This window comes from Crinia signifera, chromosome 1, assembly GCF_055691185.1.
Source record: "Crinia signifera chromosome 1, ASM5569118v1, whole genome shotgun sequence".
NCBI lineage: Eukaryota > Metazoa > Chordata > Amphibia > Anura > Myobatrachidae > Crinia > Crinia signifera.
In genome coordinates this window covers 78,626,748-78,643,700 of record NC_139217.1, presented here as the reverse complement: position 1 = coordinate 78,643,700, position 16,953 = coordinate 78,626,748, and the positions used below count along the sequence as shown (strand labels likewise).

The window sequence follows — 16,953 nt, the reverse complement described above, 5'->3', positions numbered from 1 at the left end:
CACTGCCCACCCACTGTGCCATGCATTTTACATCACCGCTTAGTGGCTGGGTCCGACGGTCCCCCTGCGCGTCCGGAAATGTCTCAGACTCACTGCTGCCGGCGCCCGCCCATTGGCTACTCTACACACACACAGTCTATTGGCTGCTGTGTATCCAGGAGCTGAGCTGAGCGGCGCGCAGATCCTCCCTGCGCTCAGTCAGTCACAGTGTGTGAGCCGGAGAGAGACTGACAGAGACAATGTGCTAATCACTATACTAATAAGTGCCTCACTCTCTCCGGGTCCTCCGTACAGTGAGCAGTCCACAGTGTTTAAAAAAATATTGAGGTGGGCTACAGTTAAATTTTAATGAAATATAAATAACATTGTATATACATATATGATTACATTAAAATAGGAGGGGGGGACAAAAATGTTGTGCCTAGGGGCGGCCTGACCCCTAAATTCGCCCCTGGGAATATGTATGCGCTATATAAATAACTGGTAATAAACAATAAGAAAGAATACAATATAGGTATTTTGGGGTAAAATCGGTAAAGTGTTGGTTTTTACAAGTCACAGCAACCAATAAGATTCTGCTTATCATTTATGTAGTGCCTTCTAGAGGATAAATTCTATAATCTGATTTGTTGTTATGGGCAACATAATTTTTAAAAACTCACAGTACAGTATACTAAATGTACCCCTTTAAGTCTGTATGTACTATTGTGAATTAAGCACAATAAAAGACTGATTGTACTTGCTCATCAAACCTGGAAACCAACTCTAAAACTCTATATCATGGGACATGTAAAAGAAAAATCACAAACACTATAAAAGGACATATTCTATGAATAGGGCTAAACCGAGAAGTATTGTATTTTTAGAGATATACTGAAAAATGTATTTACTTGAAAGGCAAAGTAAGAAGTTGTATTTGGATAAGACATTGAGAAATCTGTATATTATGACGGATCTTTAAGATGTGATTAATTAGCATTGTGTACCGCTGCTTATCGCAGTGATGCAGACTATCATAGAACGGTAATTTCCTATGCTGGAGCTCCTCTGGGAGTCCCCACAATTACTTCGATCCTCTACAAGGGTTTTCTCTCTTTAATCATCAATCAAACCCTGCCATTGAAAGGTTAAAGTGATATTGGCAAGAGAAGCACACTGGTATGTGACCAGCAGGGGATTACCATTGCCAATAATAGCATGAGATGTTACATTGTTCATTTGGTCTGAAGATTTTATTTCTAAAAAGAAAATAATAATTATTAGTGTATTTTACAGAACTCTGCATATATGTGTAGTTATTGTAGCAACATTTTCCCAAATGGTATTTGTGTGATAAACTGTAGGGCTAAGTTTTTTGGTAGTAGGGCGACTTCTCATCACCATGTTATGTATACTTTTGTCTCTGCATCTGTGTCATCCACTTCATTGTAATTTACACATTGGGGGAAATTTACTAAGATGGGGGTTCAATTTTTAGATGGGATGATGCTATGGGCAACAAATTAGATTCTGGGCCAGATGCTGTAAGGATAAATGTGTAGCCCCTCGACCTGGTGGCCCCTTAGGTACCAGTGAGAATGTAAATTAACCCTACACACCAAACACACGGTGGCGAGTCAAGAAACATTCTGTTTAATATCACAAAGGCAGCAAGTTAAAAGCATAATACATGGGAGTATACAATATGTATGTGTTACATTCTGATTGGTCTGTTGGTCTGTTGTAGAGCAGATTCAACAGGGGGGGGGCATACAAAATATCATACACAAAGAAAATGAGTAACAAGGGGGGTTTTCGATTATACAAGAGTTTGTGCAGGTGCACGCTGCATAGCAATTCCAAGAGGGGGGGTTGGGAGTAGAAGCTCAGTAGAAACAGATAAGACACACAAACTTAATATCAGCAACCTTGGAATGTAGCTAAGGAAAACATGATGAGAACAGACTACGTGCAAATTCTTATATGCTAAATGGGTTCTAAATTTTAACCCTTCAATCCCCTCTTAGAATCATGAATTTAGATGATATGATTCTTCTTACCAAATTCCTTATTTCTATGCTTAGCGAGATATTGTTTGTAACCTTCAGGGGAATTTGCGTGTGCAGGGGCAATGGATTCATACATAATACCTTTGGTAGCGAGTTTTCTACAACATAGTATAATACAAAAAACGACAATACAGATAATAGTAAGAATAATCAATATATAGATTGCTAATTGAACAAGGGCCTGTTCTATACCAATTGGGTGACCATTTTTATTACATCCCTATGTCCATCGTTTGGAGACACAGGGGTTAATGGTGCAAAAGTCTATCTGGTAGGCGGCTACCTCGGTGCTGAAAAAATTGTACCAGAAAATGTATACGCCTGCCTTTTCAGTCATGTCCACTTCAGTTTTTGTGCAAAGGTATCTGGCAAACAAGAATCAATAGAATAATATACGTTATCCACCATCGTCCAGAATTCTAGAATGACCTCATCTGCTGGTGAGTCGTCTTCTCCATCATGTAGGAGGTTAGGGCTGTCTGCCCCCATTAGTACCTCGCCTTGATCTGTTCTCTATCCGGGACGTTACTCGGGATTCTCTTTACTCTGGATGCGTGTATCCACACTGGACTCTCTTCTGTAAGGACAGCCGTCCTCGTTACTGCTACGATCTCTGTTTCTGGACCATGGGTGAAATCTCCTGGACCTTTATTCCTGGGGAGAACCTTCACAACGACCTTGTCTCCGATCTGGAAAGGATGTGTTGATTCCTGTGGATTAAAAAGATTTTTACAAATAACACCATGTTCAATTTCACTAAGTCTGGTGATGAGGGGGAAAGGTCTTCCTATTAAAATTTCAAAGGGTGAATAACCCAGAGTCTGTTGGGGGGGTCATTCTAATTTCTGCTAGGACTATGGGGAGGGTTTGTTTCCATTTATTAAATGTTCCTCCTGTGGCTTTCCTAAGTTTATCCTTTTCTCCACTATCCCTGAACTTTGAGAATGATAGGGAATGTGAAATTTCCTCTCTATTTGAAATGCTTTCACTAAAGCTTGTGTGATTTTTTTGCTGTAAAGGCAGTGCCTTTGTTGCTATCTATTTGGAGCGGGCATCCCCATCTAGGGATGATTTCTTGTGTTAGTATGCGTGCAACTGTTTTTGCATCTGTGATGTAAAAATCTTTGTTTAAAAGCATAGCTGTGGTGTTTTTGCTATAAAGTCCTACCCCATGATAGTAAGCAATGAACAATGGGGCGCTTGATTGTGGTATGCATGGTCTCCCCTCTTTGCAGATCAATCCTGTTATAGGATTTTTCTGCAATATTGGAAATAACCAGTCATCCAAGTCTTTTTTGTGATGCTGAGCTTTGTAGTTCAGTGATCAGGTTTATCTTTCTATATTTGGCAAGCTCTTGTGAGCGCTATGAGTTCTGCAGCTTGTGCTGATTGATATGGAATGGGTCTCGCTTCTAAAATGTCATTTGGGAGGCGTACCACTGCGTAGCCTGCCTGATATGTCGAGTCATTGGGTCTACTACAAGAACCATCCACAAATACATGGTCAGAACCTGGTATTGGTACAGGGGAAATGTCAAGTCTAGGGGAGGTCTCTGACTCTATTGATGCAGAACAGTCATGATCGTCAGGAATGTCATCCTGGGAGCCCTTTAGTCCTAAAAGTGCATTTAGAATGGGTGCGGGGCCTGAGGATGCGTTTGCATACTTAATGGTGAGTGAGGGGCTTCCTAGCAACAGGACCTCATCTCCACTAAGACGCTGGGCTGACATGTGTTGTGTGTGTAGCCCTTTAAGTAATGCTACAACATTATGTGTGGTATGGAGAACAGTGGGTGAGCCTAGGGTGAGTGTGGTTGCCATCTCAGCTACCATTGCACAGGCCGCCAGTGCCCGAAGACAGGCAGGCATACCTTGGACCGACACCGGCATCACTTTGGAAAAGAATGCCACGGGGCGCAGCTTACCTCCATATTCTTGTGTCAGCACACCCGCCATGGTTTTACATTTTGTCCCTTGCATATAAATGAAATGGTTGTACATAGTTTGGGAGGGCCAATGCCGTACTTTTCATCAACATACATTTAAGGCTTTCATATGCATTTAACATTTCTTGTGACCATTGTATCTGTTTAGGTTTGTCATTGAGTGTGGCTTGTCTCAAAATGTTATCATAGTAGGAACAGTCAGAAATCCACTGTCTGCAATAATAGTGTTTGGGCGGACCAGACCCAGTACAGACTGAATGCGTTGTGGGCTGACTTTCCTTTCCCCTTTTGTCAAGACAAAACCTAAATAATCAACATTCTTTTTGCACCATTGCATTTTTGCTTTTTGACACTTTGTGCCCACATTCACAGAGCCAGTTTAACAGTGATAAACCATCCTCTCGGCATGCCTCCTTTGTTGAACTACAGATAAGCAGATCATCTGCATACTGTAGCAGGACTGAACCATAGGGGGGGTGCCAGGGAATGTGGCTTGGAGCACGATGCTGTACACAACAGGGGAGTTAATATACTCCTGTGGCAGTCTGCATCATGTTAACTGCTGGCCTCAAAAGAAAATGCAAATAACAGTTGTGTCTGGGTGTCCACAGGTATGCTAAAAAATATATTTTTCAAATCGGTTACTGAGAAGTAGGCGGCATCTACAGGGATGGCTGAGATGAGTGAGTTTATATCAGGTACAGTGGGTGCAATGGGAACAATTAATTGGTTTATTGCTCTGAGGTCCTGTTGACCATATCTGAGGATTTACAGTGTCTAATTCTGTGTTTGGGTCAGAACTGTCAGTCATGAGCAAGTGTGGTGATGAAACATCAATTCCTTTTCCTGCTTCTGATGGATTTCTAGCACAGAGAGAAGATCTCTGCCTAGCAAATTCATTGGGCAGTCAGGTATTACAGTAAATTCATGTTTTCCTATGTCATGGCCCTTTAAGGTCTGTCCCTGCCAGTCAATCTGAAATCTGGGGTTGTCTCTAGGTCTGGGTTGGCTGGGCTGCATGGGGTTACTGACCTGTCGGGGTTTGTTTGAAGGGAACGGACAGTCTCTAGCCCAATGGCTATCCCTTTTACAATTATAGCAGCTTGTCTGCCTGTTGGGTGGGGGTCCCGCAGGAGCCCTCTGAGGTAGCCTGTCTCTAGGAGAACGGAATGATTTATTCTGTCTCCTAGGATTGTTTTGATTTTGGAAGCGCGTGAACGGGGTATGTGGTGGTGTGACAGTGTTTCTTTTAACTTCAAAACAATCTGCTGCTTCCTTTTCATACAAATGTTTTTTCAAAATCCTTCACTGTGTCAGAGGTCCAAGTTGAAACAGTCGGCAGCAGATTATTAATGAAAGTAGAAACAAGTAAATTATCATTATGCAGAAGCGGCAGACCTGCTTCCTCGGTCCCGCACTTCTTGAATCTTTTCCAGAAATTTGTCACTATTTCTGACACTTTCTGCTTACAACTTACAGCTATGGGGAGAGATGAGCGTGCTTTCTTTAAATATGTTATGCATCCTATTGGTGTTATCATTGGTTTGGGACGATTTTTAATTATCCTATCTATCCCGCTAAATTGTCTACCCAAGGGTTAATGAAATAGTAATTTGTGGGGGAGACACGGGCAACATATTCTTTACATGTCTCTCCTGGTAAAAGCGGGGAATATTCTGTTTCTTTACTCTAATATAATCCCATAATATAACAGTATGTCAGTCAATATAGTCACAATAATATCTGTCACAAGTCAAGTCGCAATTGTACTTAGAATCACTTTAAACAAAATGACATTCAGTAGCCAAATCACTTTGCAAATCTACTTAGAATCACTTTAAACAGCAATAACACTCAGTGGCCGTACACTTACCACCCGTTCACTGAGTATTCTTAATACAAAACATACAGTAAGGCAGACAGAACACTTCAGCGTACGTACACTTACCATCCGTCCACTGAGTGTTTAAAACAAATACACAGTTGCAACATTAACAGACAAACATGTACATACATATATTTAGGCGATCAGATCGAGGAGGCTTTCTCTGTGAACCCCTGGTTCAATTGCGGTATCCCGGATACCTGTTTCGTAATCTCAAGTCCCGGACTTGAATTACCTTTACGTGGACCCCAGGTCCTTTTTTATGACGTGGACCCCTGGTCCTCCTTGTATCCCTGATACATTTATGGCGTCATAAATTTCCTTACATACAATTACGTAATATTAAGTCCCGGACTTAAATATTACCTTGTCACGTGTTCCCGGAACACGGAGTGAGTTCAGATCCAGTAGATGGTCGCAATCCCTTAGCGGAAAAAGACAGACAAGTAATTCTCTATCTTACCGATCAGGGGACGATCGTCTGGACCCCGGACTGGCCCCCAAATTGTAAGGATAAATGTGTAGCCCCTCGACCTGGTGGCCCCTTAGGTACCAGTGAGAATGTAAATTAACCCTACACACCAAACACACGGTGGCGAGTCAAGAAACATTCTGTTTAATATCACAAAGGCAGCAAGTTAAAAGCATAATACATGGGAGTATACAATATGTATGTGTTACATTCTGATTGGTCTGTTGGTCTGTTGTAGAGCAGATTCAACAGGGGGGGGGCATACAAAATATCATACACAAAGAAAATGAGTAACAAGGGGGGTTTTCGATTATACAAGAGTTTGTGCAGGTGCACGCTGCATAGCAATTCCAAGAGGGGGGGTTGGGAGTAGAAGCTCAGTAGAAACAGATAAGACACACAAACTTAATATCAGCAACCTTGGAATGTAGCTAAGGAAAACATGATGAGAACAGACTACGTGCAAATTCTTATATGCTAAATGGGTTCTAAATTTTAACCCTTCAGATGCACAAACCTTCAAAAGTGATAAAATGGAGAGTGATAAACAACCAATCAGCTCCTGTCTGCCATTCTTCAAACACAGCCTGTGACATGGCAGGTAGTAGCTGATTGGTTGGTTGTTTATCACTCTCCATTTACCACTTTTGAAGTTTAGTGCATCTGGCCCTATATCTGTTATCTAATAAATATATATATACAGTATATATATATATATATATATATCGTAGAACGTGCTAAGTAAATAAGTAGATTATGATTGGTTGCCAATGGTAACATTCCATCTGAACTAGAACTCCCATCTTAGTAAATGTATCCCATACTGTACATTCAAGCAAACTGCAGCTACTGACTCCATTCTACTGTAATAAGACAGACAAAAATATACAGTACATTTTCATCTTACATACTCCATGTAATCTGCCTTATACCCCTTGTGGTGTGGCCTTGCCCATGTTAGGCCATGGCCCATCATTGATGCTGTTTTTTGGGGGGGGTGGCCACATTTCACACCATTTGTCACGTCATTCACTGAGCGAACACTACAGGCATGCTTGCAGCATCCATTCACTTTCATCGGCACCACTGTTCAGCAGCACAGAGAGCATGTCCCCCCCCCCCCAACCTACCAATCGCCCGCGGTACACTGCTTTTAGGAGGTACAGATAGAGCCCTCCTCAATTATCCTGTTAATAGGACTAAGTGAGTAATAGGATTACTATGCTATTCCCCTACTGTATTGTTCTATGTATTGTATTGCTGCTGAGAACAATAGCTAAGGAACAAATTTGATAGAGGCTCCAACTGTATGGGGTCTCCCCAGGCTGTAAACAAGACCCAGGCTGGTTTACCCATTTACACTACAGCCTTACCCAGGTCCTTCCAAGATCCAATCGTGTTTGCTTCATGTTTGGATTCCTGTGTCACTGGGCCTGGTGTAAGTAATCAGAGAGATGGTGTTATAATCCCACGTTTTTACTCATATATAAGTATTGATACATACATGTAGAATATGGTCAAACCTAGTTGGAATGAAAGCAATAAAATAATATAAGAAAAGCAACAAAAATGTGCGTTTCAATTTAAAATGAAATTAATGTTTTACAGTGTCCAATTTAACACTGATGAGAATTGGTTGAATAGCACAATTGTCTATGTGAACTCTAGGTCCCTGTTTTTCCAGCAAGTCTGGGAGGGAAGAAGGGGGGGCAGTGAGAAAGTTTATGACAGCGGTGCCATGCTCATCTGTAACAGTCACTGGGGTGCTGTCGATGGTGTTCTTGGTGTGCGGCTAACAGGAGGAGGGTGGGGTGATGGGGAGTATGTGCTGGAGCCGAAGCAGCACTGGTTGTCTGGGCGGCAGCTGTATGGCGTAGAATGAAGTGTGAGTTCTGTAACCTCTGCAGCCACGCTCCGGGACCCATGGCCGTCTTGACGGGGGGCTAGACGGAGAACAGACTGAGGAAGCCTGATACTGCGTCAGTGTTCCGACTACAGCTCCTCTACTCACCCTGGGCCAGATGCACTAAGCTTTAAAAGTGATAAAACGGAGAGTGATAAACAGCCAGCCAATCATCTCCTGTCTGACATTTTTCAAACACAGCCTGTGACATGGCAGGTAGGAGCTGATTGGCTGGCTGTTTATCACTCTCCATTTTATCACTTTTGAAGCTTAATGCATCTGGCCCCCTATCAGTCCTCTTTTCTCAGCTGCTGGGCACCCCGCGTCCGCCTTCACTTTCTTCTTGCTTCGGCTGCAGCTGCCGATCGTGTCGGATACTTCCAGGTCACGTGACCGATGGGTCTTTTGACTTGTGGTGTTGGTGACTTCAGGGAAGACTTCAGGGATGACTGGGTTGTGTGTTATTTTATTTTATTGCTTTCATTCCAACTTGATTTGACCATATTCTACATATATGTATCAATACTTAAATATCAGTAAAAACGTGTGATTATAACACCATCTCTCTGATTACTTACACCATCATTAGAACTTTAAAACAATATATATATATATATAGGAAGATGGATGAGGCGGCACTCAAACGGTTTTTTTTAAAGCGTGTATCTGGCAGCAAAATAGGACCTATTTTGCTGCCAAATACACGCTTTAAAAAAAACCATTTGAGTGCCGCCTCATCCATCTTCCTATCCATCTGACTTGGAGGGCACCAGGGTAGTTGGACCCAGCTGCGGGAGTGTCAGGCCATCACCTAAACCTATATATATATATATATATATATATATATATATATATATATATATATGACAATGATGCTCCGGCACTCCAACGTCCCACACAGGGATTACTTGCTCCGGTGCCTTCCTGGATGTGCACACAGCACAGAGTATACAACAGGACAGACGAGGCGGCACTCGAAGACTTGTGAAAATCAAAAGCGTGTATTCAAAAGGATCTACGTTTCGGGGATAGATTTCCCCTTCATCAGGATAACAAAACAGTGTGCAAACAGTGAAATAAATAGGCTTACCCTCCACGATATTCCCCCAGCTGATTGACGCGGCGGCGTCCCCCGACGCTCTGCCACAATACAACTTCCTGTCTCCGGAGGATGTGACGTCACGGCGCCCGGGTTCCGTCGCCGTGGCAACGCTGTAAATAATAACAATACATTGTAAGAACTGACTGAACGGTGTCCGATCAGTAAAACACCCGTGGGCGTTACAGTAAAACACAGTGAAAAAAATTTCTCAGGTAAAGAAAACAACAATTATCTTGGCAACATATGACATTTGTGCGTGTATCATATAAAAACATCTTCATATCTTAAAGTGCAAACGTGCTGATTGGCCGACGCCAAATCTAAATATATCTGTGAACACAGAAAAAATACATACAGAATAAAAAGGTAAAAAGAGGAACCAAGTCTGTGTCGACTATCTGTCGGCAATGGACAATGTTGACTAATATAAGCAAATGTATAGGGGAACACATGCAAAAAATATTATCTGATGTTCCCCCAACACATGAGCTCAGAATTCTGTATCAAACATATAGAATAAGCGTGTAGTAACCATGCTGGTGTTAAACCTTGCACATATATGGGTGAAAGATGGATCTTGGTTACAACCCACTGGGTCATTGATCACACAAAGTTAATGAGTCCTAAGGACTCATTGAGTCCCTTAGGGCGTACTGTGTCTAATTTAAAGATCCAGCGAGATTCCAGCTGTAAAAGTTTCCTGGGCCGGTTACCCCCTCTAATCGATAGGGGCACATGGTCTATGATTTTGTGCCGCAGAGTGGCCATCCCATGTTTTGCCTCTGCAAAGTGTCGGGCTACTGGTTGATCCCCAGTGCCAGACTCCAGTGCATTGCGGATGGCCAACCTGTGTTGTGCCATCCTGATCTTGAAGGGGCATTCGGTTTTCCAGATGTAATAAAGGCCACACGGGCATGTGATGGCATACACCACGTACTTGGTGCTGCAAGTTAGTGCCCACTTGATGGGGAATTTTTTATCAGAATGGGGGTGTGCAATGGAGTTGCCAGTGGACATGTACCTACACGTGGTACACCCCAGGCATTTGAAACATCCATTGCCACGGGACAGAAAGTGGGTGGCTTCTGGGCTGGCTGTGGGTACTTCTGTTTTAACCACTAAGTCCCTGATGTTGCGCCCTCTGGTGTAGCTCGGGAGGATGCGGGTTCCATGTAACAATTTCAGGTCAGGGTCACTGGACACTATAGGCCATAACTGTTTGGCTTTTCTGGCGGTGTTATTACTGTTAGGGTTGAACGCATTAACCCATGGTACAATATTAGTTTTTTTGGCTGTGGGGGAGATGTTAAGAATGATGTCATGACGATTTTGGGACAGGGCTCTAGCTCTGGCCTGTTTGAGCAACCTGGGGGGATAACCCCGTTCGATAAATTTGTTGGTCATGCAATCTAATTGTGAATCTCTGTCTGACTCCTCACTCGAGGCTCTGCACACCCTCAAAAATTGAGAATAGGGGAGGCCGGCCGTCGTGGGCTTAGGATGGAAACTATTAAACCTCAACAGGGTGTTCCTATCTGTAGGCTTGGAGTACAACCCTGTGACAATCTGATTATTAACGATTTTGATTTTAAGATCGAGGAAACAGATTTCTGTGTCACTATGGGTGAGGGTCAGCTTGATGGGGCTATCTGAGGAGTTTTGTGCCTCAACCAAAGATTCCAATTCTTTGACAGGAGCCCCCCAGGTTGCTCAAACAGGCCAGAGCTAGAGCCCTGTCCCAAAATCGTCATGACATCATTCTTAACATCTCCCCCACAGCCAAAAAAACTAATATTGTACCATGGGTTACTGCGTTCAACCCTAACAGTAATAACACCGCCAGAAAAGCCAAACAGTTATGGCCTATAGTGTCCAGTGACCCTGACCTGAAATTGTTACATGGAACCCGCATCCTCCCGAGCTACACCAGAGGGCGCAACATCAGGGACTTAGTGGTTAAAACAGAAGTACCCACAGCCAGCCCAGAAGCCACCCACTTTCTGTCCCGTGGCAATGGATGTTTCAAATGCCTGGGGTGTACCACGTGTAGGTACATGTCCACTGGCAACTCCATTGCACACCCCCATTCTGATAAAAAATTCCCCATCAAGTGGGCACTAACTTGCAGCACCAAGTACGTGGTGTATGCCATCACATGCCCGTGTGGCCTTTATTACATCGGGAAAACCGAATGCCCCTTCAAGATCAGGATGGCACAACACAGGTTGGCCATCCGCAATGCACTGGAGTCTGGCACTGGGGATCAACCAGTAGCCCGACACTTTGCAGAGGCAAAACATGGGATGGCCACTCTGCGGCACAAAATCATAGACCATGTGCCCCTATCGATTAGAGGGGGTAACCGGCCCAGGAAACTTTTACAGCTGGAATCTCGCTGGATCTTTAAATTAGACACAGTACGCCCTAAGGGACTCAATGAGTCCTTAGGACTCATTAACTTTGTGTGATCAATGACCCAGTGGGTTGTAACCAAGATCCATCTTTCACCCATATATGTGCAAGGTTTAACACCAGCATGGTTACTACACGCTTATTCTATATGTTTGATACAGAATTCTGAGCTCATGTGTTGGGGGAACATCAGATAATATTTTTTGCATGTGTTCCCCTATACATTTGCTTATATTAGTCAACATTGTCCATTGCCGACAGATAGTCGACACAGACTTGGTTCCTCTTTTTACCTTTTTATTCTGTATGTATTTTTTCTGTGTTCACAGATATATTTAGATTTGGCGTCGGCCAATCAGCACGTTTGCACTTTAAGATATGAAGATGTTTTTATATGATACACGCACAAATGTCATATGTTGCCAAGATAATTGTTGTTTTCTTTACCTGAGAAATTTTTTTCACTGTGTTTTACTGTAACGCCCACGGGTGTTTTACTGATCGGACACCGTTCAGTCAGTTCTTACAATGTATTGTTATTATTTACAGCGTTGCCACGGCGACGGAACCCGGGCGCCGTGACGTCACATCCTCCGGAGACAGGAAGTTGTATTGTGGCAGAGCGTCGGTGGACGCCGCCGCGTCAATCAGCTGGGGGAATATTGTGGAGGGTAAGCCTATTTATTTCACTGTTTGCACACTGTTTTGTTATCCTGATGAAGGGGAAATCTATCCCCGAAACGTAGATCCTTTTGAATACACGCTTTTGATTTTCACAAGTCTTCGAGTGCCGCCTCGTCTGTCCTGTTGTATATATATATATATATATAGTAGAATAACAGCAGAGGGCACTCACAAGATTTGTAAAGCTGCACGCTAGCAATAAATATCACAATTGACACAAGGAGTAGTGAGTCAACGTTTCGGGCTGGTCGCCCTTTATCAAGACATGTCTTGATAAAGGGCGACCAGCCCGAAACGTTGACTCACTACTCCTTGTGTCAATTGTGATATTTATTGCTAGCTTGCCGCCGTGCAGCTTTACAAATCTTGTGAGTGTCCTCTGCTGTTATTCTACTACATTTCCTACCAAGGATAGAGGGATACCCAAGTCTTTGTACACTCAGCTTGAGTGCCAGGATTACAAACATATATATATGTATATATATATATAGACTTTGTTTGTATGCCGGGCACACCTCCGAAAATAATCAACTTTGCAGGTGCCTTCGTCCAGGGGTAGATATAGACTTCGAAATGACGCGGCACTCCAGACCATACAATCGGTGCAAAAAGACTTTATTTTTCAAGCAGCAACGTTTCAATATGTGGGTATTTTCTTCAGGCTTGAAGAAAATACCCACGTATTGAAACGTTGCTGCTTGAAAAATAAAGTCTTTTTGCACCGATTGTATGGTCTGGAGTGCCGCGTCATTTCGAAGTCTATATATATATATATATATATATATATATATATATATATATATATATATATATATATATATATATATATATATATATATATATATATATATATATATATGTGTGGGTTCCCAACAGTATCATATTAAAAAACTGTGATAGGACAGAGCGCAGTACCATACCTTACATACTATATTCCTTAGTATATTTATACCTAGATGTTTTTGTGCACAAATAGTATAAAGCTACTGTAATTCCAGAGGCACCATAAAATATAACCCTATTAAATTACGTCTATGCGGATTGTATTTTCTTTCTGTTTTTTTTAGTATGATTATTTCCTCTCACTGTATCCAGGAGCACAGAAAATGGGCCCTTTGCTTGCACTTGGCTTGTTTTAAATTTATTTATGACTCTCTGGGCAATTTATTTATTAAGCTTCAGGTACAAAATCTCGGCACTTCCAAACATGTTAATGCCTCAAAATGTAAAAGGGCAATGCTTTTACTAGCAAAACATGGCCAAATGTTACATATACACAGTCAAAAGGAGCAGGTTTCAGAACCACCAACATCTGAATGGCAGAAACCGGTACACATTCGGAAAGGGAGCGTGACCACATCCAAAGGGGGCATGGCTACGTCCCCTTTCTGAATGTGTACTGGGCATTTATTTCCATATACAGTATGTATTTAACAGGTCTACCCTAAGACAGCTTTTTACCCCAATCTACTGCCCGTGCCCTTCACATGGCTCTTCAGCACCAATCATGTAATGATAATACCTCCAATATTGGACCCCGTGACAACTTAGTACAACATCACACTGCAAAATCTACTGATAACAAGCCCATGTGACTCTACGGACTCTGGCATGTAGACAACCATCCACAGCCTAGATCCCCGCAGTGCGTTATGCCCTCAGCATAACCTATACCACCGGTGACCCGGTTCCCATTACCTGAGCCTGTACTGACGCTTGCGTGCTGTGTGCTCATGCGCGAATCAATTTCCAACCGCCAACACACCTCCCAGCCTCCTGCGTGTGATTGGTCATGGTGTGTCGAAGGCAGCTACCATTGACTGCAATGCTGTCAGTTTAAAAGCCTTGCTTTGCAGCCAGCCCCTCTTTTCGCGGTGTCACCTTCAGTGTTACCTTCAGTGACACCACCACTTCAGATTGGCTTTTTACCTCTGAGACTTCTGGGCGATTGGTTGAACCGATCCCTCTTGCCAATTGGTGCTGCCTCCGCTGTCACCCGAGGGAGTTGAGTCTGAGCCGCCAAAGAAAGGGTACATTCGGTACACTTTTATTTAGTTGGTACAAGCTGTTAAACACAGTACTGTACCAGCTAAATTGGTACAGATGGAAGGTATGCAGATGTAATTTGTTATCATGGGATTTATTATTCAGTAACTGTAGTTTTCTTCTATTTATGTATTATATCCACAATATTAATAGCTGTAATTATATAATGTAACACAGTAGAAAATATATTATCTGCGGGTTTTATTTTTATTTGTATTAGAATGGACTGTGCGTATTATTACTGTGTCAGTGAATGAGACATTTTGCTGCTTAGGAAAGCATTGCTGATGCTGTGCGATGTCCCCTGCCCTTTTGTACACCAATCTGTGCTATGAATTGTAGGTACTGTGAACAAAAATCTCACTTGGAATCTTTCTGTCTGTCAGGAGAGTACACAGTTATGACAACACATTTTCATCTGAAGCGAAAAATTGGTTATTTTGTCATTCAGACCTACCTCCCCTGCATCATGACAGTCATTTTGTCTCAGGTGTCATTCTGGCTGAACAGGGAATCTGTGCCTGCAAGGACAGTGTTTGGTGAGTACAAATTGCAATGTACAGTTTTGTGAAGACTGTTATGAAACAAATAAAGTGGTTTTAAAGAACACTGGCATTTGCCTTGCTAACAAAGTTTGCTGGAATGTTTGCATATAAAAGTTATATATAAGGCAATCAACAGACATGTATTTGTGTCATGCACTTGTTGTAAATAGCTAATAGTACAGGAGGTGTGCCACATTGTGAAGATATCATATATGCTGTACTTCCTCATCTTTGCGGCCACCGCTTACGCTACTGAACTAACGTAGTGCTGCTTCGCTTGCGGGCTCGCTTCGCTTGCCATGCTTCGGGCTCGGGCACAACTTTACTAAAGGTAATAGATGGTGGCGTGGACAAATGAGGGTGGCATGGACCCAAGGTGGTGGCGTGGTGGCGTACACTCTCCTGGACATATAATTTTAAAATCCTTACATAGCAGTTAAGTACCAGCTAACATAACTGTTGTAGCAGTGGCCGCAAAGATGAGGAAGTACCATACATGCCTTAAAATTAGTTTTCCTGACATTCTTACTGTAACATAAATGTATATATGCCCTGCACACAGACAAGGATGTCATTCTGTTGGTTTGATCAATATCAGACTATTAATGTACGTAACAGAGGTATTTATGCCTTAGTGATGTCACTTTACAATCACATTTGTGATGTCATTGTACACATGAATCAATTATTTCATTGTTCATATTTCAGCAATGTCACTCTTTATGCATCAGTGATGTCATTGTTGATGGCGTAGTGATATCACTGTTAAATGTCTCATAAATGCTGTAACTATGCACCAGTGACAGCTCTGTACATGGTCTTGGAAATATCATTGTTCGTGCTATTCTATAATAAATACAAATATATTGAATTCTTTATATATTACATATGCTGAGTTAAGATACAAACCCCAATAAGGTTCTACATTTTATACATTTTATTGATTGAGAACATGAAACAAAACTCCTCGGAAACAGCTGCTGTTCACCTTCGGAGAGCGGAAAAACCTTCATTACACTATAAATGTCACTTTGATTAATTCATGGATCAATTGCCCCAGCTGTGTCATTTATTAGTAATAGTTACCTATACTATTCCAAGTAATAAACGTAATCTATTTTCAAATCAATTTAGCTACTTTGCCATTACCACCTCCTTGTGTAGAGCATTTCACAGCGTGACCAGCCCTACTGTGGTGAAAATGCCTCTCCTTGTGAAGTAGTAGATGCCCCTTTAATTTTTTGTGGATGAAACATTCAATACAACATATCTAACCATCTCCACAAATACTGCAAAGGTGTTTACATGGTAAATTTACTTCTTAGGATTGACATTTCAAAAATGACATATCGGAACGCACTCTATTTTAAAATCATTCATCTCAGGTGAAGGGAAATTGTATTTTACAATAATAAAAAAATGTGTCCATTATTCCCTATTTATGAATAGGTCACGGCCACTCCTCCAGTGTTTGTGCCAGATGTGCTAGTGGAGGAGGTGTGATATTGTGGAAAAGGTGACGTCTCAATAACTATCATCAATTCCACTTGTCAAAATGTCAAACTTTGCCTTAGCAATTTATATATATATATATATATATATATATATATATATATATATATATATATGTATATATGTATATACTGTATATACTGTATTTGGCTAACTGCTCCTTGCCTCTATGAGGTGAAGTACCGCCAAGGAACACTAGAGGCCACTCGATGGACCACATTACTTGTTTGTGTGCTAAAAGATGTCAAGACAGAAAGTGAAAGCAATTTTGCAGAGACACTGATCTGTTTTAAACTTGCTGGATATGGAGAGAGCAAGCTGGGAAGACAAATATTGGAGGTAGGAGTAGATAGGGACTGAGGGCGGGAGGAGAGTTTGTGGGCTAAAGCTGTCAGAGT

General features: G+C 42.0%; 1 protein-coding gene across 2 annotated transcripts in view; it reads left to right on the top strand.

Annotated features, from left to right (window-relative positions):
• LOC146050578 (gamma-aminobutyric acid receptor subunit alpha-2-like) overlaps positions 1 to 16,953 on the top strand; it is a 178,538-nt gene that overhangs the window by 105,569 nt on the left and 56,016 nt on the right. For both annotated transcript variants that reach the window (XM_083167774.1, XM_083167694.1), the window contains exon 8: positions 14,885 to 15,037. In XM_083167774.1, coding sequence (XP_083023900.1) covers positions 14,885 to 15,037 — 153 coding nt within the window. The remainder of the gene's footprint in view (positions 1 to 14,884; positions 15,038 to 16,953) is intronic.